General features: G+C 40.6%; 2 protein-coding genes across 3 annotated transcripts in view; one reads left to right on the top strand and one right to left on the bottom strand.

The window, feature by feature from the left end:
- LOC128502749 (fibronectin type-III domain-containing protein 3A-like) overlaps positions 1 to 18592 on the top strand; it is a 41911-nt gene extending 23319 nt beyond the window's left edge. The window contains exons 3-26 of one of the 2 annotated variants that reach the window (XM_053472655.1): positions 739 to 814; positions 1192 to 1268; positions 2238 to 2466; positions 3343 to 3621; positions 4887 to 4945; positions 5334 to 5491; positions 5789 to 5848; positions 6028 to 6166; positions 6368 to 6421; positions 6988 to 7109; positions 7212 to 7386; positions 7776 to 7862; positions 8038 to 8176; positions 8276 to 8344; positions 8742 to 8860; positions 9730 to 9835; positions 10140 to 10315; positions 10471 to 10584; positions 11518 to 11667; positions 11791 to 12074; positions 12287 to 12499; positions 14127 to 14293; positions 14870 to 14991; positions 15496 to 18592. In XM_053472655.1, the coding sequence (XP_053328630.1) occupies positions 739 to 814; positions 1192 to 1268; positions 2238 to 2466; positions 3343 to 3621; positions 4887 to 4945; positions 5334 to 5491; positions 5789 to 5848; positions 6028 to 6166; positions 6368 to 6421; positions 6988 to 7109; positions 7212 to 7386; positions 7776 to 7862; positions 8038 to 8176; positions 8276 to 8344; positions 8742 to 8860; positions 9730 to 9835; positions 10140 to 10315; positions 10471 to 10584; positions 11518 to 11667; positions 11791 to 12074; positions 12287 to 12499; positions 14127 to 14293; positions 14870 to 14991; positions 15496 to 15813 (3492 nt within the window). In that variant the 3' untranslated portion in view covers positions 15814 to 18592. Of the gene's footprint in view, positions 1 to 723; positions 815 to 1191; positions 1269 to 2237; positions 2467 to 3342; positions 3622 to 4886; positions 4946 to 5333; positions 5492 to 5788; positions 5849 to 6027; positions 6167 to 6367; positions 6422 to 6987; positions 7110 to 7211; positions 7387 to 7775; positions 7863 to 8037; positions 8177 to 8275; positions 8345 to 8741; positions 8861 to 9729; positions 9836 to 10139; positions 10316 to 10470; positions 10585 to 11517; positions 11668 to 11790; positions 12075 to 12286; positions 12500 to 14126; positions 14294 to 14869; positions 14992 to 15495 lie in introns of both variants that reach the window. The other variant, XM_053472654.1, reaches the window with a different exon arrangement.
- A 558-nt stretch (positions 18593 to 19150) lies between these two features.
- LOC128503683 (growth hormone secretagogue receptor type 1-like) lies at positions 19151 to 20851 on the bottom strand. Its single transcript, XM_053473859.1, has 2 exons — positions 20134 to 20851; positions 19151 to 19452 (listed from the first exon to the last, which is right to left on the bottom strand). Exons 1-2 carry the CDS (start codon positions 20837 to 20839, stop codon positions 19151 to 19153), a joined length of 1008 nt encoding a protein of 335 aa, XP_053329834.1. The 5' UTR covers positions 20840 to 20851.
- Positions 20852 to 21444: the final 593 nt, after the last annotated feature.

Genomic DNA, 21444 nt, shown 5'->3' with positions numbered 1-21444 from the left:
TAAGAGTAAGATCTGCATTCTTACATCAAGAAAAATGGGCAGAATGGATGGGCTGAAAGATTCTCACCTGCCATCTTGTTCTATGTCCGGCCGGTGCTCATTATCCCTTTATAATTATTTTTTTAAGTTATTTTATTACTGTTATGTGGACTGCCCGCTGTTCTGTGTGGATAAAATATTTTAGCCCTTTATTTTGGACCGTGTGGTGTTCCCACTGGGGTATATCATGTGATTCGATGCTATTGCTCAGACAGCCTCTATAGTCTCAAAGCATTCTCCGCAGTCTGGGGGGTGAGAGGTCGTACGGTGTCGGCACGGAGCTCACAATCCACTCCTGGGATAGAACTACCAGACCATGATACCGGCAGTGGATCTCAGAAGTGACTGGGTGCTCTGTCGGCCCTTTGATCTTTTGTTTCAAGTTAAATGATTCCGAGCGCTTTTTGGCATACTGCAGAACTGCTCTTCTTAAAAGGGGAATACCAAAAGAACACTTCTTTTTTTTTTTTTTTGTTCTTAATGAGCAGCTCTGTTAATGTCAGCCCTCATAGTTAGATATTAAAATAGGCTATGTATTAACCCATTGAATGCTAGGTGGATGCTAATTTAACACAATTGTTTTAAGGTTGACTGCTTATTCTGCATTGTTTATTGGCGATTCCATGTTTTAGTTTAAGGATCCACTTCCAACTACACATGTAAAACCCGAACTCTTCCAAACAGCCTCTCTACTTACAGGTCATACTAGTGCAGGTGAATCCAGGAGAAACCTTCACGATCCGCACAGAAGATGGGCAGATTCAATGTATCCAAGGTAAGGAGAACGCAGACTAATGCAAAGCATTGACCTCCTGGGTTATCACGATGGCTGTGAAATATCGAGACAAACCACATTGTAACATCATAAGATCTCTTAGCAAAGGGCTTCCTGTAACGTAACCAACGTTATCGTTTTATCTGACATACTGAACTTATTGATATCGGCGAGGCCGGGTGAACACTCCAGGCACCTCTTACACAATTATTAAAAAATGCCTAAAGAATATCGCGTAGAGCAAAAGATATGCAATTATAGATTTTATTTTTTGCTCTGTAGAATGGGGGGAAAACCACGTGACTCCAAAGAAGAGTAATATTTAGAACACAGTAACCATAAGGATTAAGATATCTAACACGTTCTTCTTCTTACAGGCCCTGCTCACGTTCCCATGGTCTCACCAAATGGTTCAGTGCCTCCCATATTTGTGCCACCTGGCTATATGTCTCAGGTGTGTATCACCTATATATCATGTGAATCCTATTCTTTATTCAGCATAGGGTGAGCTGTTCCATCACAACACATCTATTCCTGAAAAGTAACCGCATAGCAGGTCTGGAAAAGAAGCACAAAGAGGATCCGGTCTGATGAGGTCATAATGTAAAACTAGAGGGTTAAAGGATTCAATCTTATTCAGCAAAGTTTTACTTTAGTTGGAGGGTGGTAGATGAATGGAACCATCTCCCTGCAGATGTGGTAGAGGTGAATACAGTAGGGATGCATGGGATAGGCATATGGCTCCTGAATCTAAGAGGAGACCAATGACTGATCAAGGCTACTCTCTTACGTTGGGGAAAAGATGGGCCGACTGGCTGCCAGATTCAGTGTGTTTATGTAACGGCTGGCTAGTCCTCAGTACATTACCTCTGCAGCCATAGGTGGACTTTACCAGTTCCTGTGTGTACCTCGTTCCGTATTTCATCTGGCATCACAGTGATATGAGAAATAATTCCCTCCTGTCCTGTAGAGCTCTGTTTGCTCTGGTTTTCGTCCCGGACTGTTGTGGGTGGCATTGCGGTGCGGATATTAATATGCGCCTTTCACTCGTATCATCGGGTTACTAAAGTTGTTTTCGCCTCGTGATACATATTCCTGACAGTGACTGGGTCATTTGCTTTTATCTTTGGCTGACGGGAAGTCCAACTTGTTTTTGGCATAAATAGCGTCTCCACATCCGTCATTCTGCGTTCGTCTGTAGGGGAAATGCTACAATAGTTTAATCCGCCAAAGAAAATACGGTAGCAATAAACTTGGTCACAACTCGCTCTTCTATTCATTCTTTGTCTTTCCCAGCGCAGACCCAACAGCAAAAATAAACTAGACTTTAGGGGATCTTTGGGTGAAATGTGCAGGATTCTTTCATTTTTATTCTTTAATATCTGCTGATGGTAATTTCAGATCTTTCTCTTTTACGTCGTAGGTTGTGGAAGAAAATGGCGTGCGCAAAGTGCTGGTCCTGCCGCATTCAGCAGATTATCACCAAGCGATGCACCCTCAGCTTTCACACATTGCGCATTATATTCACCATCACCCCGCGCTGCTCCCCCATCCGGCTCATCCCGTTTATTCCCCCGTGCCCGGGACGGGAGAGATGCCCCAGTTTATGCACCAGCCTCCTCCTCACCCACCCCATATCTACCAAGAACAAGGTACGGCCATTGCAAACGCCGATGTCTCAACAGTTCTTTGATGGGGGGCCGAGCCCAGAATACGGACCTTCACTAGACGATCTTCCTGATCGTGCTTTTATATCACATGCATCCCATCGGGAAAGTCCACAAAATGTCAATGGTTCTAAAGCCTTCCGTTGGGAGTTCCAAAACTCCGACTGTAACCCAAATGGGATGATAAAATAAATGAAGCGCTATGGTGTTTAGAGAACGGATTTATGTTGCTGCCGTTACTAAAATAATTAGTTTTCATGTATTTATTCTACTTCCCATTTATAAAGGGCAATTAGACTAATAACACAAGTTAGTGTTCTAACGCCATTTATTTTTAATACACATTTTTGTTAGCTGTAGGAAATATGTTAGTCATATCCCGTTCTATTTTTACTCCCAATTGTTTATCTAATTTTACGACTTGTATTTTTTTTCTTGCGTTAAGAACACGAGTTAAAGTGCTTTTTTAAACTTTTTTTCATTTATAAGTAACATAAATAAATAATAATAATAAGTAATAAAAAAAGGAAAAAAACAACACAATGTAAATACTCTATATTTATTTTCATACCTGAGAAGCTTGTCTATTTTGAGCCAGACCACAATATCATATGGGGATCATTCAGCTATGGAATAAAAAATGTTTTTAGAAGCAGAAAATGTCTTGATTTTATTAAAATAAATAATGTGATGTATTTATATTCAAGGCTGTTTGAAGGTGGCGAATGTTCTACACACCAGTATTGTTCTCAGCCTGACATTATTCCACCTGTTGAATTGCATTGAAGTGCTAGCTTATAGCGTCAGTTGTTATTATTTAGCCAGTTTTGATATTTGATGTTTAACCGTTTCTCCTCCCAGAGCCGCGTTCCCACGGGAGGAGCAGCTTCATACAGAGAGAGGAGCGAGCCATGAAAGTGCCAGATCCGGTTAGGAAGAGGTTAAAAGACAGACAGATAACTGGGCACAATAATAATAAGCTGAACAGCCCGCCTTCCTCTCCGCACAAAGCCCAGCTGGCGGCCAACGCGCACATCCAGAATGGCTACTCCAAGGGGCAGCATTTACCAGGAGGGCCCATTAAACTCAAGCAAGCGGCCAAGAGCCGAGGCAGTCCGCCTGCGGATAACGAAGCTGGCGGTACGTACTGCTTCCCTACATTACCGTAAAGATGTAACCGACTGCACCCATACTCACACGTGACACACACGCTCGCTTCCGCCGGCTCTGCTGCCTTGAGGTCTGTAAATGACTTTTTCCTGTGTTTACAGAATAGAAATTGTTAAATGTGTATAACGGGTTTGAACATTGGCCTGAATTAAGCTATAAAATATTTATGCAATTGGCAACCTGGCAACCGGCAGCCAGTCTCCTGGCTCTCTTTAATCGCTTGAATTCATTTCTGTTCTCTAAACTAGGAACACAAATCCGCCCCGTAAAATTAAGAATTTAGCATGGTTTATAGCTCTACACCGGCGTTAAAAGGCAGAAAGCTGCCACGCGGAGATGTCTCTGTCTATTCTTAGTTTTGTGGGGTGGAAAAACATTTTATGCTGCTCTAGATCCGTACGCTCTTGGAAACGTACACTTTGCTTGTCACACCTCTCTTCTTGCGGTTATTTATTGCTGCGTTTTGTCTCTCTGTCCCATCACACCTGCCCTCTCTTTGGCGTCTCGATTACCCTCGGTTGCCGCGTTGATTGATAATGCTTTTATGTAGCATTGGTAGCTTGGAAAGAGGAAGGACAACTTCTGGGAAATGTACCCGTATATCATAGAATATGTTTATTCATTAAACATGTGCCTTCAAAAGAGAACATGGCGTTGTATGGTATTGGGTGCATGGACCTGCCTTGCAGCTGGGGTGGTATGCTGCATGAGTGGGGGAAGATACAAAGAAGAAAATGTGGCTTTTTAGATACACATGGGAAAGATTATATTGGCCGGTTGGTTCTTAACTGGAGTGTTAAATCAAGCCCCGCTACCCCGCAAAGGCGGTAGATTACAGTGAGTGGAAAATAGGTTTGTTCCGGCTGGTGGCGTGCTCTCTAATCCAGGATGTGCACCAGGACGCTGCCAATAAATAATATAGCGGAGGTTGATAAGGACGTGCGGCGTGAACGTTTATTGATGTTTACCTATATAGCGCCAGCAGATTCCGCGGCGCTGTGTTTTGGGGGGTGGGGGAGGGGTAGCATTGAAAAATTGATCAATTTCATGCAAATGTTAATTTCCAGCAGAAAGTAAAATCTGTGCGTTTCTAACCCGGCCGTAATCGATGCCGGCTGATGTGCCGTGGAAGGTCTTACAAAATAAATAAAGGGCCACAGCCGTTACGGGGCCGAGTCATCCCGCGGGTGCAAAGTTTACCCCAATGTTTATGTTTCCATCTCTCTCTCTACCAGATGGAGAAACGGAGCCCAAAAAGCTGCAGGATTTTAACGTCAGCGTGACAAAACCGGCTGTGAGTATATTCGGGGAAAAGTCTTACTCGAAGTTGGCGCTTTTTTTGTTTTATAGCCAGTGTTGAAAAAGATGTAACGTTAAATGATCTTTCAGGAGCTCAGTTGTCTCTTCTTCAGGTGGAATGCAGAATGTTGCAATTGTCATGGCAACCGCTGCATTTTTTTTTTTATTTTTTTTTGCTGTTTACACTCTTACTCACGTGAACCAAAATCGCTCACAAATACAACTAATAGCATTTGCTTCAAAGAGACGAAGGAAACCGCTTATTACGAACGTAGCACCAACATACTCTGCAGCGCAGCAATTGGGGGGGTAACATTTAGGTTGTCTCTGCGCCACCTGTGTAAAATCCTTGCAGCTGACGCTCGCTGTTTGCTTTTCCTTAGGTCTCCGCGTTGGAGGCCAGGTCCGCTTGCCTGTCGTGGGGTGTTGGAATGGGTACAGCGAACCAAGAGAGTCCCGCGAGCCTCTTACCCGGGCCGTTGGTCTACGAGGTGGCAGTCTCCAACGGCGGGAAGAACGGAAACTTCAAGCAAGTGTACACGTAAGCAGCTCCTCCAGCCTGCCCCTGTACTGTCCGTGCATGCGCGTCCGCACTCGTTTAGGACAGTAGTGTTTTCACGCTCCGTGGTCTTTCCTTTGGGGTAATAATATTAATAATACGGCAATAGTAATTTGAGATAATAAGTTGGGCGCAGGCACCTTTCACTCGCCAGCTGTTGCTTATGATACCTGCCTGATGGGAGTTGTATAAGCAGAGTGTTGTCTAAACAATAAAGGCACATGTATGAGTTATAATTAAAGCGTACGTGCCACTTGGTAACATGCTGCTTGTTCACAGAGGCGAAGCTGCATCGTGTTCCCTGACCGACCTGCGGCCAGCGACAGACTACCACGTCAGGTAAGGGAACCGGCTACCAGGTACAGGAAAAAGAAGCCTGAAGCACGACCGTTGGGTCCATTCTATAGTAAAGACAGGAGTGAGAGGGGAGGACGGGGTTTCCACCAAAATCGTAAGCTAGATACACAGGGCGATTAAAGTCACCTTATGGTAATAAAGTTCGCTCGTGGATTTTTCAGAGTTTCCGCCACTTGTCCGCCTCTCGAGGGATCCATTTGTGAATTAGTGAGTTTCACTACGCAGAGCTGTGAGCCGGACACTCCGGCGGCACCGAGACTCACCAACCGAAGCCGGACCTGGCTGAACTTACAGTGGAAGGTGAGTTTCCTGGGCTGATTGTACAGATATATCGTTAATATACCACGTGCCCGAATTACGTGTCGGTAATATGATGGTGAACGGTTGAGCCAGGGATAACCAGCAACATACTCACGCGTTCAGCTGTTATTTGGACCACACGACAGTTAGATTAGTGAAGCTTTACATGGAAATTCACTTTTCCTCCTCAAATATTTTCAGGCCGCCAGTGACAATGGTTCGAAAATCAACGGCTTCCTCCTGGAATGGGACGAGGTAATAACCCGCGCATGTCTGCATTCTCTAGAACCGTTTCTTATCTCACAGTTTCAAGGATGTTGTGATATCAACGATTGTCCTCATATCTTTACTCTTTTGGTTTATCTAAAAAGGCAGCCTGTAGTAATTGTTACTATATTTGGTGAATTACCTAATACCAAATAAAAATCCCTTTTGGGTTTTTTTTTCTCAATCACAAAAGTGTGTTTTTGAGTTGATTCCATAGACTTTGTTGTCTAAGCGCGCATGTGCAACCCCCCCCCCCCAGGTACAGTAATGATCCCAACAGCTTGGCTCAGATGCCTGGGTTGGCAGTGTCGGTAAAGGAGTGCGGTTTGCCCAAAATGCATCATTTTCTGTTAGAACCACCGTGCCGGGGCACAGGCAACAGTGAGGGGGCTTTAATATTTCTCTTTAAAAAGGAAAAGAAATTGATAGAATTTTGTTTAACTCTTCATCGCCTCCTCTCGCTCCCCTTCATCAGAGTGAAAACCTAACCGTATATAATGGTATATATCGTCTTACGTGTAAAATTATATCGATATTTTTTTCTTCTATTTAAGGGTAAACAAGGACCGTTTAAGGAGTGTTACTCTGGATATTTCAAACAATACAAGCTTACAAAGCTGACCCCATCCACAAAATATGCTTTCAGACTGGCAGCCAAAAATGACATGGGAATGAGGTACGTGAATACACGCTTTATGTATTTATTTCTGTTTTTAGGTAGGGGAAGGGGTGCTTATGTTTACTCTTAATACATTTTGCGTTCGTTCATTCTTTCCAGTGGATTTAGTGAAACAGTGGTCTTCTATACATCGGGAAGCGTCCCACCCACACCACTGCCTCCCAGGCTTGTGCAGTCTGGCATCACATGGCTGTCTCTCGAATGGAGCCCACCCAACGACAATTCATCAGATGAGACACTAACTTATTGCTTAGAAATGGAAGAGGAAGGTTCTGTAAGTAATAATCCCAAACACATTATCCATTGCTCCGTGTGGATGAAAATGTTGGTTTAGTTACCGTTGCAACAGAGGAGTGTCTGTTTTTTGTATCGCATGATAATTTAGGATTCCCTAAAAAAATCTAAATTTTGTTACGATTTAAATAATTATTTATGGCGTGGGTTTGGGGGGGTTTAACAGTACTAGGTGGGATGGCACACATTCTTGGCTCACCACCTTCAGATTGCGCTTATAAAAATGAAGCTGAAATGAAGGAGCCTGCTTTCACCACCTGTTTCATGCTTTGCGTATGTTATATTTGATGTATACGTCTGTTCTGCTGTTTTCGGGTCTGACTTGAAACAATTAACTGAATGAAGAATTTGTGTGTTTGATTTCTGCAGGGTTACGGTTTTAAGCCAAAACACAACGGTGAAGAACTCACATGCACTTTAAAAAACTTGAGAAGGAACACTTCTTACAAGTTTAGGGTATGCTCAAGTTTGGCGTTTGTATGTTTTATTTGGTATTGTGATCTTTGTTATTACTATAAAGGGTGTCTGTCCTGTCTTTGCTTTTAAGATATTTAGAGGTTATCAATATTTCTAAAATGTCCTTATTGGACTTTTTAGTGAATAATCTTATTGTTTTTATTTTATTGCACAGGTATTCGCTTTTAACAGTGAAGGCAGAAGTAACCCCAGTAACGTCGTACAATACGCAACCTCTCCTGATAGACCTGGCCCTCCGTGTAAACTCAGTGTAAAGGGGAAAATCCATGCACATAATGTAAAAGTAACCTGGGGTAAGTCTGGTTTTGTGTTTTGTTTTGTTTTTTTTTTTTATGACATGTTTTTCATTTTTATTTTATTTTTGTTACTAACCTGTTTTATTTAACTTTTAGATGCACCAAAAGACAACGGAGGGGCAGAGGTCTCCAAATATTTCCTTGAAATCTCAGAAACCTCAAATGGTAACTGTCTAGAGTTTCTCTGTTTTCTATTAAGAACACTAGGTTTGCTGTAACTATCTTTTTGTTGCTGCCATGCCTTGTGGTCGTACATGTTCCTATATATTTGTGTATCGATGACAGATGCGTTTAGCGCTTTACAGTATAATAAAGGGGAGGTGCATGCATTTGTTTAAGAAGAGAAGGGGTCCTACAGACATTATGGATGAGATACAACCGATATGAATACATTAGGAGACAAGGCCTCTGCCCAGTAGAACTTGAGAGATAAGACTGCAAAGAGCCAACTTGAAGTTATGCTCAATAATGGCGCACTTGTTACTTGAACATTGACACGTAAGAAAAATAAATGTTTTCCGCCTCGTTGACTGGATTTTTAATACATATTCCTTTTAAATAGGGAATAGATGGGACGTTATATACAGCGGATCTTCAAAAGAGCACGTATGTGACCACCTTAAGCCTGGCACTGTCTACAGATTAAGATTGTACTGTGCCAATGCCGTTGGCTCGAGTCAGGTGAGCTTTCCATTGCATAGGTTGCACTTGCATTTGCTCTTTGGACAGACACCGTTTCTCTAAACATCAAATGAGGAACATACGATTGCTAGTCCTTCTATACTCGGTTATTAATATCTGGCTGTGACGTAACAAACCGACGTAATTTCCTGCATGAGAAACGCACGTTTGTGTCTCACGCTTGGAAATTTCGCCCGGGTTCTGATATTATTCTCTTTTGTCTTACGACACAAACTTGTCATCTTTACAGCACATTTTCCTTTTGTTCATTAATCCTTTTTTTTTAGCATTTTGTGCTCAAACGTCTTCATACCAAACACCTTTTTGATGTTCTCCATAAGATATTGTGACAACTGATATCACACGTGACTCCTACCACGTTATGATGTCACAGGGTATTTCTCCCATGGAGCACCCTGTTCAGACATTGTGAATAAAAAGCTCCTGGGTTTCTCACTAAACTGAACACGTGTGAGACAAAGGCCAGGTTGCCATGGTGTCCTGACATATTAGTGTCTAAGCACCCACTGTAGACCTTTTGGTGGGAAATAGGAAGCTGCCATTACATCTGTAGGATTATTCAGGCGCGGAATGTTGTTGTTCAGTGAATGAATATACTGTATGTCTTTACACTTTATAAACCGTCTGGTTCTCAGGTTCTCCACCATTGTTGACATAAGGAAGTGTTATTTAATGCTTTCCACAAAAATCAATGAGGTGTCTCACTAGGCCATGACCTATGTTTGCTATGCTCTACCGCTCTTCTAACAAGCCGTCTCAAGTTTAGCCTTAGTGCAATAATCTTTTTTTTCCTGCTAGGTGGATTTTCCAGTACAAATGTCTTATGTTCTCTTCCTTGTGGTTTCTAGGTTTCGGACATCCTAACAGTTCAGACAGCAGTTGTACCGCCAGGTCCTTGCCATCCTCCACGTTTGGCTGGGAAGGCCAGGCCCAGGGATTTAAGCTTACAGTGGGGTACGTTTCCACTTACTGTGCACCCAGTTCTGTCCTGCACCTTGTCAACCCATAAATGTGTTGATATCTGCATTTTTAGGCAATATTCTAAGTTAACGTTCTGCTGTCAATGTGGTAACAATGTACAAATGTACAATTCGACATGACACGTTGCATATTGAAAAAGGACGGTGCAAATGTGTAGGGCAGCTCTTTTTTTACTTGTAGGTGGCAGTCCCACCTTAAACATTTTCCATGTGAAATGGTGAACGTAAAAAAAAAAACCATGACTTCATGTAACTGAGATGGGTGTTCTTTTTTGTAGCTTACCCTCCTTCTGACGGTGGCACATCGGTGACGAGTTACACTGTAGAGATGGCAAAGTCTGACCAAGAGGATCGGGGGCCGGTGTACCAAGGTCCAGAGCTAGAGTGCACAGTGAGCAACCTGCTGCCAGGGCAGACCTATTCCTTCTGGATCAAAGCCGCCAATAAAGCAGGGGTATGGTATCTCTAAACATATGTGATCATTCTTGTTGTTTCTTGTTGCGTATTGCTTTTTTTTTCTTCAGTATTTGTACGCTTAGTGGGTACTACTTTGAGTAATACTTACTTTGTGCTTTACAATTTCTCATTTGGGCTTTTGTGTTCTCCTAGTGCGGACCCTTCTCAGAGAAGTCTGAATTCTGCACAGCTCCAGGGCCTCCTGAAAGATGCAAGATGCCGCTGTTGAGCTGTAAGAGTGCAAACTGCATACTAGCCAACTGGGAGGTGAGTGTGGCCTCAACTTTGTGTTCAGAGTGTTCCTTTAACATCATTTACAAGCCTGACAAATCGTATTCATACTACAGAGTATGGTAAATACTCTGTAGTATGAATAAGATTTGTCAGGCTTGTAAATGATGATCTGATTAAATAATAGTTCATTCTGTATCAGGAGCAGGGAGGTATGGTCATTTTTTTATATAAAACACTCAGTTGTTGATTTTGCTGCCATCTATTGGATGTTACAGGTATTGTGTATGGAGAAGACACTTTTGCAGTTTGTACGAGAATGACTGTATTTGTGTATAATTTTGTTTCATACATAATTTTTGTCATGGCAACTTCATTGTTAATATAGTATTTCTAGGAAGGATTTGAGGCATTTAATAATGCCACGAATTATGTTTCTAATGGGGCATTTAGTGGATGGACCAGTGCCATTAAGGCAATTTTCAATACTAAGTAAATCAGGAGCATCCTACATGAGCTCTGCAGTGCTAACTTCTCTCTGAACCAGGCCTCCCCGAGCCCTTCTGCAAAAGGGCAGAGCAACCAGGACAGCCTCTCCCCATTTCTGTAATGAGTGTTAAACAGCAACAAAATGCAAACGAAAATGTTAATGGGAGTTATGCTGTATCACCATCAATGTCTGGCTCAGTATACAAATGAAAGGAGTCATGCTTAATGAAAAAAGAGTGCGGCCAATGTGCACATTTCTGATGAAGTGGCAAATGCAGAAAAAAACTTGTAGTAAATGCTGTCAGATCTAGGAGACCAAGTCTGTCAGTTAATCTGGCAGTATGTGTAAAGGCACCTGTACTAAGTGATAGGTGCTTAGGAAAACCTCTTTCTGTATGCATGTACGATATATGAGAAGGCTGCTGGGAGGTATTTTGTTTTCAGTGCTGTCTAAGGCTGAGATTCTTGTTTCTGTTTTAGGCTCCCATGTGTAATGGCTCGGAAATCACTGAATACAGGTTAGAATGGGGCAGGATGGAAGGATGCATGCAGATCGTTTATACTGGCTCCTGTCCAAGCTATGAAATCAAAGGTCTTACAGCCGCAACAACATATTACTGCAGAGTCCAGGTATAATAGCACCAAAATATTTGAACCAGAACTGCATATTTTTCAAAGGATATTGACTTGCGTATTATTTAGTTCACTAACTTGCCTTCTAAGACCGATAAAAATTTTTTTTACATCTTCTAGGCAGTAAATACAGCAGGTGCAGGACTGTTTGGAGACACCGCTGTAGTGACCACACCAGCATCAGTCCCGGCTGCCGTGACATCCTTACATGTGCTTGATGGAGATCTCTTGGAAACTCCTCTTCCTTCACCGTCAGAGTGCCTTGCTATTGCATGGAAAGAGCCATGCTGTAACGGATCTGATATCACCGGGTACAACATAGAATACGGCGAAAAGCAGCAGCTAACTGTTGACTGCGTTACGAGCTGCATTCTAGAAAACCTGATCCCAGACCGCGCCTACAGGTAACGCGCTCAACATTTTTGTCTCTTGATGATTAGGATTCTAGCATTCACTTTTATTAATATGGCTTATTATACATGTAGATATAGGGTTATAGAGTTTAAAACTATTGTTGAATAAATTGTTCATGTTTATAAAATGCTGGCATTTTCAGCTGTTAGTAAATCCCTTTAAGTTCCACACAGGGCTCATTGTTGCTTTTTTCCCCCCGCAGGATACGAATCCAGGCCATAAACAGCTTGGGTGCGGGTCCATTCAGTCAATCTATTAAAGCCAAAACAAAACCACCGCCGCCTAACCCTCCTCATCTGGAATGCGTGGTTTTCAGCCCCCAGAGCCTTAAATTGAAATGGGGTGATGGATCCAGCAAAGCTTTAGCAACAGAGACTTCCCAGTTCAATTTACAAATGGAGGATAAGCTCAGCAGGTAAGTCACTCTAGTGAGTCCCGTCGATGGATTAATGAGTGATTCATTAGTCTCCTGCATGTTAATAGATCATTAGCTGCTTAAAAGTAATAGGGTTAATACTTAACGCGACAAGGTTTGGTTTTCCAGACATTAGAGATGTTCCCTTTTAATGGGCATAAAACCAACTAATTAATCTTTTAGGGAATCCATGGTTATGTTTGCTCATTACTTTCAGAAGCTTGGAACTGGGCATTTTCGTGTTGTGAAACAGAGGAATTGCACCTAGCCAAATAATGTTTTGTTTTTTAACTGGTATACAATCCTTACAGAAAGGTTTGGGGCCGTTTAATGCTGCTTCTTGCTCTTATAGCCAATGAGGACACTGAGTCCGTAGCAGACTTAATGTATGTGATAATATTGAGTAGACTTTACATTTACTTTGTTTTCAGCAGTGTAAGTAGATCTAACACAAGTAATACCGTATTGGCTCGGATATAGGCCGCCCCCGTATATAGGCCGCACCCTAAAAGTTTGGTGCTTTTTTAAAGAAAAAGTTTTTTTCTTTAAAAAAGCACCAAAAAAACATGCTGCCACTCTGTCCCCCCCCCCGAGATACGCTACCACTGTCCTCCCTCCCCGAAATACGCTACCACTGTCCTCCCTCCCCGAAATACGCTACCACTGTCCTCCCTCCCCGACATACGCTGCCACTGTCCTCCCTCCCCGAGATACGCTACCACTGTCCTCCCTCCCCGACATACGCTGCCACTGTCCTCCCTCCCCGAGATACGCTGGCACTGTCCTCCCTCCCCGAGATACGCTGGCACTGTCCTCCCTCCCCGAGATACGCTGGCACTGTCCTCCCTCCCCGAGATACGCTGGCACTCTCCCCCCTCCCCGAGATACGCTGGCACTGTCCTCCTCTGCCCCCCCCCAACTTACCGGAGCAGACTCCCGGGTGTCTTGCGGGGCCGGCGGGGGACATCTACGCAATACAACTTCCGGTGCCGGCACCGGAAGTTGTATTGCGTAGATGTCCCCCGCCAGTGCAACAAACCTTAACACTACTCCAGGCCATCCGCCCTAAAGCCACAAGGCCCACCGAACCACCAGTCCACCCTTTTTTTTAATTTTATTTTTTATTATTAAGAAAGGGAAACCTTAACCCCAATAAAAGCCACGACAATTTAAAAGAATAGTTCTTTTTGGGTGGGAGGGCGGTCGCCTAAAAAAAAAAGTTCTCCCATCTTCCACCTTTGGCTCTCCTGCTATGCTGCTGCTCAGCAGATGCTCCTACGAGGTCAGTGCAGACAGTTTGCAGTGCACCTCACCTCAAACGTGGTGCTATTTATAGCGCAAATTCCCGCCCTTTGCGCAGTGCGAGACATTAGTGCAGTGCTGGCAGTGCTGGTAGCGCAAGCGTAAATAAAACATTCTACCCCTTTTTTTTTTTTTTTTTTTTTTTTATTATAAACACTGAACTTTTGACCCTAACCTGCTTTACCTGCCTGACCTATATTTGACCGCTTATCCCCACAATCACATGCAGCCCCGGCTGCTAAGTTGAGCCAGGGCTATCCAGAACCTGCAGAACTGAAAATGGCTAAATGAGATTTGTTTCACAGTGGGATGTTTTCTCGTGTAGGTTTTTTACAATCTACAATGGACCCTGCCACACGTACAAGGTTCAGAGGCTTAACGAATCCACCACGTATAACTTCAGAATCCAAGCGTACAATGATGCAGGAGAGGGACCGTTTTCTGATGTTTACAGTTTTGCAACAACCAAGTCACCACCATCGGCATTAAAAGGTAGGAATTCCACACGGTGTCCTAAAAATCAGTACATATTGGAATCGGATATACACGGACGCATAGTTACCCCCAAATCACTTAAAGCTTTTATTGCAGTAAAAGGTGGATCTACCAAATATTAATAGAGATTAATGCATTACAGAGGGTGCAGCAGCAGGTCGACCCTCAAGTCAAAAGAGAGGCTGGCATTGTAACCTCATGTGAAATAGTCGAGACATTGCTGGCTCTTATTACAGGTTTTTCTTATTGGCCATGACTGAAGGCGCTGTAATATGATGTCATATTCCATGGGCTTGGCCCATGTAGCCCTTGTAAGGAGGAAGTGTTAGAGAAACCTACCCCTGCTCAATACAACACAGAACCCAGAACCTCCCTACACCCTTAATCCTTTAGGATCTTAGAGTAACCTAATTACCTCGTGCTGTATATAATTGTTATTTCCTAAATCAGGACTCTATCTAGTCTGCAGGAGCCCTGAATTGAAGATTAATATATATATATATATATATATATATATATATATTATTTATTTATTTATTTATTTTATGTATATGCCTTTTTTTTTTTTTGCAGCACCCAAAGTGCAACAGATCGAGGATAACTTGTGTGAAGTAACCTGGGAAACCTTGCCACCGATGAGGGGGGATTCCATTGTTTACATCCTCCAACTTACCAATGGGAGAGAGACTGATCAGGTATGTGTACGGATTAGTAGGTAGCCATCTTTACTACTGGACAGAAAGGGTAGTGGATACCTGGTATAGTCTTCCAGTGGATGTAGGACAGTAAATGAATTCAAGAAAGCTTGGGCTGTGCATAAAGCTGTCCTAAAGAAGTAATAAGTCAAATAGTGATTAAAAATGGCAGACCAGTTGAGCCTATTGGTTCTTTTCTTCCGCTGCTACCTATATGTGTAATTAGACGTAATGTAAGTGTGAAGTATGCTATCTTCCAGTATTAAGTTTAATAAAATCTGCGTTTTCAGGCTTGAAAAAGATACAGGTACCTGGCACTTTGATACAGTTCACTTTGAAATGTGTCAACTTTACCAAGTTTTTCATAGTTTCTACAGGTCACCTTTATTTATCCCGACATCTCACTCCTCTTCATTCTCTGTCTTCTTTGGTCGGCCAGTTCAGCTATACATGCCGGCATGTTCGGGATATTAACTCACAGCACTTTTCTTCCCTCTTAAACAGGTATACAAAGGACCGGAGACCTCATTCAGTTTTGCAAACTTTCAAACAAACTGTGAATACCGGTTTCGAGTTTGCGCTGGACGTCAGTTCCAAGATGCCACGGGATTGCAGGAAGTGTATGGACCTTACAGTCCAAGCACCACGTTCTCATCTCAAAGACAAGAATTGATCCTACAGTGTGCTAACGCTACGACGGAAGCCACAAAGACCAAGAGGAAACCTCTCACCGACGAGCAGTTCGCCATTTTGCTCCTCGTGATATTTGCTGTCGTGGCTTTCCTGTTTGCCGTCGTCATTCAGTACTTTGTGATCAAGTAGACATTAGTCGCTTATTCTCAAGATAACCAGTACAACTATTTTTGTTTCTCCTTTCAATATTTATGTTTAATTGTTCTAATTAAACTTATAGATGGAAATGATTGTATTATATATAAGTGCATTTCCATTCTTGCTGCTCACTCATTGAGAGGCTGGATTAGCACAATCCTCCCTACCTGCAAAACCATAAAACATCATGAAATTCTTAGAAAGGGAATTTAAGTCCTTTGTTTCTGGACTGTGGTGTGATATGCCTTAATATAGACTCTTCAATGTCAAGACGGTGCTGTTTATATAGAACATCTGCTTTTAAAGTGTGTCCTTAAATGTTCAAGCTTTTGCAAGTGGTAGCTAAAAAAGGACTTGTTAACGAAGAAAAGAAATAGTCTTGGTGTACCTTTTTACACTGGCCGAAAGAGAGTGTAGAGGCGGAAGACGATAGGGAAGCTCTAGGAAATCATAGGGAAGCACACTGTTATTTACTGCATATATATTATATTGATGTAAGTGGAAAGTGAAGAACAGAGATGTGGAAACAGGTTCCACACCAAGTTTGCATTGCCAAACGGCGTAAGTCCTCTGTCATTTGGTCCAGTTGAAGCCCACGGTTTGACATGGTTTCCCCATTTGCCATAATTGACGGTGCACAAGATCACTTTTTTTTGAGTGATGAAATGTTCTCTAGATGAAGAACGCCATTTTGGAAATTTTGTTAAGTAGCTGATATTAGGTGCTTGCATAATCCACCTAGTGTGTACGTGCGCACGCTAAAAGAAATGTGTATTTACTGATTGCGGTGAATACCTTATCCCAGTAATCAGATCATTTTACACACGCGGAGTAATTATTTATAGTAAGGTTTTTGTTAAAAAATAATAATAAAAGTCGGGCTGTTCATGCACAAGAAGGAAGGACATTAGTAGAGTGAATCAGATATGCAGCCGTGTGAAGTCATCATAACAGTGACACATCTCCAGCAAAAGAAATACATTGCTGGAGTTTGGTGCTAGGATTATAATTATCCTAATTATAATAGCCCCAGTGATGCATAGCATGACCCTGAAGCTTCCTACTGATAACCTAAGTTATATAGCGTACCTGAAAGCATTAGCTATTATTCCGAGCGTTTCATTGCAATATCCATTCTGCCTTTTGCAGGTTAAATAGGCCTTACGACCCTGTACTGTGTATGCAATTCCATATTCATATATCGTCCTGCTTTGCATTTCATTTATATATTAGAAGACAAAAATCTTAATTTTCTGTGCTACTCAAGAACATTGCAGCACTTTCTGAACAAGCACAGATTTGTCTTTACGGAGGAAAAAGAAAAAGTGCATTTATTATAAATGTTACACTATTTGGCTCAAACTGAGCAAATGTTTTTATACTGTCTGTAATCTAAGAGTTAAAATCGCACGTGAGATATGCCCATATGATGTATTATCTACTAACCTAAATATTTTTACATATAAGATGTTTTTTGTAAGAAAGTTATCATGCTGATAATATATATATATAAATATATAAATATACATTCCATCACTTTATATTGGAGATGTTTTTTTTTTTTTGTTTTCACGATACGTCATTGTTCTTTCAAATCCTTTTTTTTTGCATCCATTTGAAAAAGACTGTTTCTCATAGAACTAAAAGACTCCATTGTACGGATGCGATCTCTCTTTTGTAATAGATTTTTTTTTTTTACAAATGAAACAATAGTAGCAAAGTGGTAGTGTTTTAAAGTCATGTGAAATGTGTCCATTTCTTAGATTATTTTTCATTATCAAATACTCAGCCATTATGCAAAATGAGCATTTTTTTTATATGTATGAACCTCTACATACATCATAAAAAATACATATTGCTCATCAATGTCAATCATAATCTCCCTGCGTATCATTTCATTTTATATTTTATATATTACCATTCCTTTTTACAGTAGATTTACCGTGCAATCTAAAATGTACATTTTTTTCCAGAAATACTTTTTTTTTTTAATCGTGTTATATTTATTTTGATTAAATACATTAAGAAAAAAAAAGGTTTGAATGTATTGTTCAAATTGTAGCAGAAAATAATTGTCTCCTGACGGAAAAAAATAGAAAATCTAGCGTTGTTAACCCTTTCTCTGCGACACTGCTATGCTTTGCATACCCCCCCACAGAGAAAAAGTTAAAATAATGTTTTTATGTGTCTGCGTATATGTCTCTAAATGTTTTTGTACACGCATTAGTATCCCTAGGCTACAGACATGTTTACAATTTATTTTATATCTGGCTACTTTATATTGTTTCCCATTTTTTTTAAAGAAATAGACTATCTTCATTGCCAAAGGATTTTTATTCTCAATAACCACATTTCACACGAAGACATATAAAATATTTTTTTTTAAAGTACATATTTTTCATTTTAGAAAATAATCGCATTACAGGCTTCAAGATTAGTACTAATCAGGATTATAACAGCTCACAAAAAATAAGCATAATACAACTATTATACTTTACTGAATGATTAGTGTACTGCCATTCATTTATACTAGTTTTTCTTCATAGACTTTGTGATTATTTTATTTTTTTTGTACGTACTATTATACATTCCAGATTTATGTAATTTAGTTGGTGTCCTTGTTAAAACAAAATAAGTTGCTTTGTATTTTCATTGTAATATGAGGTTATCTACAGTACGATAAGATTACCCTGCATATGTATTACTAAATTGTTACTATGAAATAGATAATATATTTAATGTCCAATAAAAAAATATAAACGTGTTCAAAGGGGAGTTTGTTTATTGGATTCTAGTTTTTGTTTTTTTTTTTTCTTTTTAATTGTAGCAAAAAAACAAAACGTACACACAGTAATCAACATGAAAGATTTTTATATTTTTTTTATGCCTCACTTTTTAAAAAAATATAAATGATACAAAAGGGGTCTTTTCAACATGGGTTAATGGTCCTGTCAGCCTCAGGAACCTTTGTTCCTTTATTTGTAGAAACAAACTTTAAAGAAACTTAAAAAAAATATATATATATGTTTTCTAGGTAACTAAATGGTTTCATGGCTTGGCGGCTTGTTATCCTGCTTCGCATGGCAATCTTGAACCTTGTATTCCTAGAACATCTAGAATATGACTGCAAAGAAGAACTATTTGGCCCAACTAGTATATCTATATTTTTAATTTGACTATATCCAAAGCTCATTTGCTCAGATCTAACGCGTTACAAATGTATCACCATTTAACATTTAATTTCCCCAAGATAAATTCTGAAATATTGAAATAATTGCATCTAAAGAAAAATTTAAAATACAGATCCATGGTCATTTAAATGAAGCCGTCAATGAAATGAACTGAGCTCAGTCCTTTCCAATGAAGACTGCTCGCTTCGTGTAATGGTCCTGGATTGTAGGGCTTGACGTGGGTTCAGAATCTTGTTCATGGCTGTCCTGTATTTTTGGGACATGATATTGTAGAGCATGGGATTGATGGAGGCGCTTAGATAAAAAAGAACCATCGAAAGCAGATTCAAATACTGTGTGAGTTCGTACAGCATGAGTTCTCCGATGCCAGCCCAGGCAAACAAGATGCGGCTAATGTGGAAAGGCAGCCAACACAATACGAAGGACAGAACTACAAGCACTGTAAGAGACAGAAGGCCAAATTACGAATAAATGTCTTATTTATTACAAAGAAAATAATGTCAAATTTAAAAAGCCTAGTTATTCTTGTATGCTTTTTTTCCCACGGGGGAAAAAAATGTTTTTTTTCTTCAGTGAATCTACCCCTTTATCATAACGTAACTTGAAATCTTTCAACTTGTTTTGTAGCAGCTCAAAAACTTATTTGTCTCCATTTAGACTTATTTGAGGATCCGACCCCAAATAAGGGGTCGCATCCCTTCATTAAAATTTATATGAGATTATTAATAACGCAACCATTACCTAAAAACATTAATGAGGCAAAATGACATGATTAAAGAGTCACTTCTGTAAAGGCTTTGGACATTCGACAGCACTAGGAATTATGTGTCTGGATTTAATTATAAAACGTAAATTCAGCAGAGAACTTGGAACAGAGCTTTTAATTATACCGACTAACCATGGCATTTTGTAGTATCAGCATGCTCTGTTACCTTTCAAATTAATTCTTCCATCTTGAGCTGCATCAATTAATACTTCCAAAATCTGTAAGCCCTACAATCTTGTCTTAAATGTACGTTCTCATGATCTAATTTTTTCCTTCACATGAATGATGCATTCCTACGGCACTTAACTAAAGCCTCCAACGTATCCCAATACAAATGATATCTCATTATCTTACCCAACATTTTCACTGTTTGCTTGTGCTGTTTCCCTCTGTTGACAGTAGATGGTCCTCTGCTCTCATGCTTGGTATTCCAAAGCTTTCTGCAGATGAGCCCATACAACAACATCAAAAAGAACATTGGTATGATAAAGTATATGGTGGAAACCCATGTCATTACGCGCAGAAGTCCACTTTGGGCTGACTGTTCCACGTATTTACACTCCATGGTTTCTTCCTCTTGAGATCCAGAAGGATTTTCCACCCCAAAAAGGAACAATATTGGCCCAGCCGTGATTAAGGAAACAATCCACAGAAGGATAATAACGGCCTTCACTCTTTTTTTGGTTATCATAATCTTGGCTTTCAAAGGAAAACATATGGCAAGGTATCTTTCCACACTTACAGTGGTAATGTGAAGAATTGTACAGTACGTGCACATCTCGCTCAGGTAAACGAGAAATTTGCAGACAAAGTCCCCAAATATATATGGTTTATATTTCCAAATTCTGTACAAATCTGAAGGCATACCAAGGAAAATAAGGATGTCGGAAACTGCCATACTGGAAAGATACATATTAACGGTGGACCTCATGTCCTTGTACCTCTTGAAAATCAATATTGTTATGAAGTTTCCCGTGACTCCTAGCAGAAACAGCAAAATACAAATTATAGTTACTGGAATCAATACCTGAATATCAAATAGGCTGTCCTTATTGTCCATAGGGTAGTCGGACATGATCCCAGACCTATTGTCGGTCTTATTGATACCCATTTCTCCCATGTTACGAAAAACCCCTCATCTTATCTGGCTGCTAGAAGATACTCCATCAAAAAATTCCGATCATGTTAGCAATTTTGTCTGCAGGAGCGGGTATCCTATTCCATAAGAGACTTGTGAGAAACTACCGATTTCCATGAGGTGCCCAGTGCAAGTTTTGTTTTAGAAAAAGGTGGCGCTAATTGATTTGCAATACCCTAATTATATGCATCATTATTCAAAACTGTCTTAAAAAAGGTTTCTAAGCGATGGTGATGGGTTACACAAAGTCACCATGTTCGATGGTAATGTGTTTTAATGTTCAATTAGTAGATTCAAAATGTGTCCTTTGTACCTTAACAGTCCATTAACCTCCAAAAAAAAATCACATTTGCTACAATTTTTGAGAACAGAGAATTGTGTGATCTTCAATGCGTTTTTACTGAAGCATGAAAAACAAACGTGGATATAGTGATCAATCTTACTGCTATGTGGCAGCTAGCGGCATTATGTCCCCTACTTGTCTCTTTTCATCCATATGTTCAACATCAATTTAAGAAGCAAGTACA

Source organism: Spea bombifrons, chromosome 8, assembly GCF_027358695.1.
Source record: "Spea bombifrons isolate aSpeBom1 chromosome 8, aSpeBom1.2.pri, whole genome shotgun sequence".
In the NCBI taxonomy this organism is placed as follows: domain Eukaryota; kingdom Metazoa; phylum Chordata; class Amphibia; order Anura; family Pelobatidae; genus Spea; species Spea bombifrons.
This window is presented reverse-complemented; position numbering and strand designations above follow the sequence as displayed.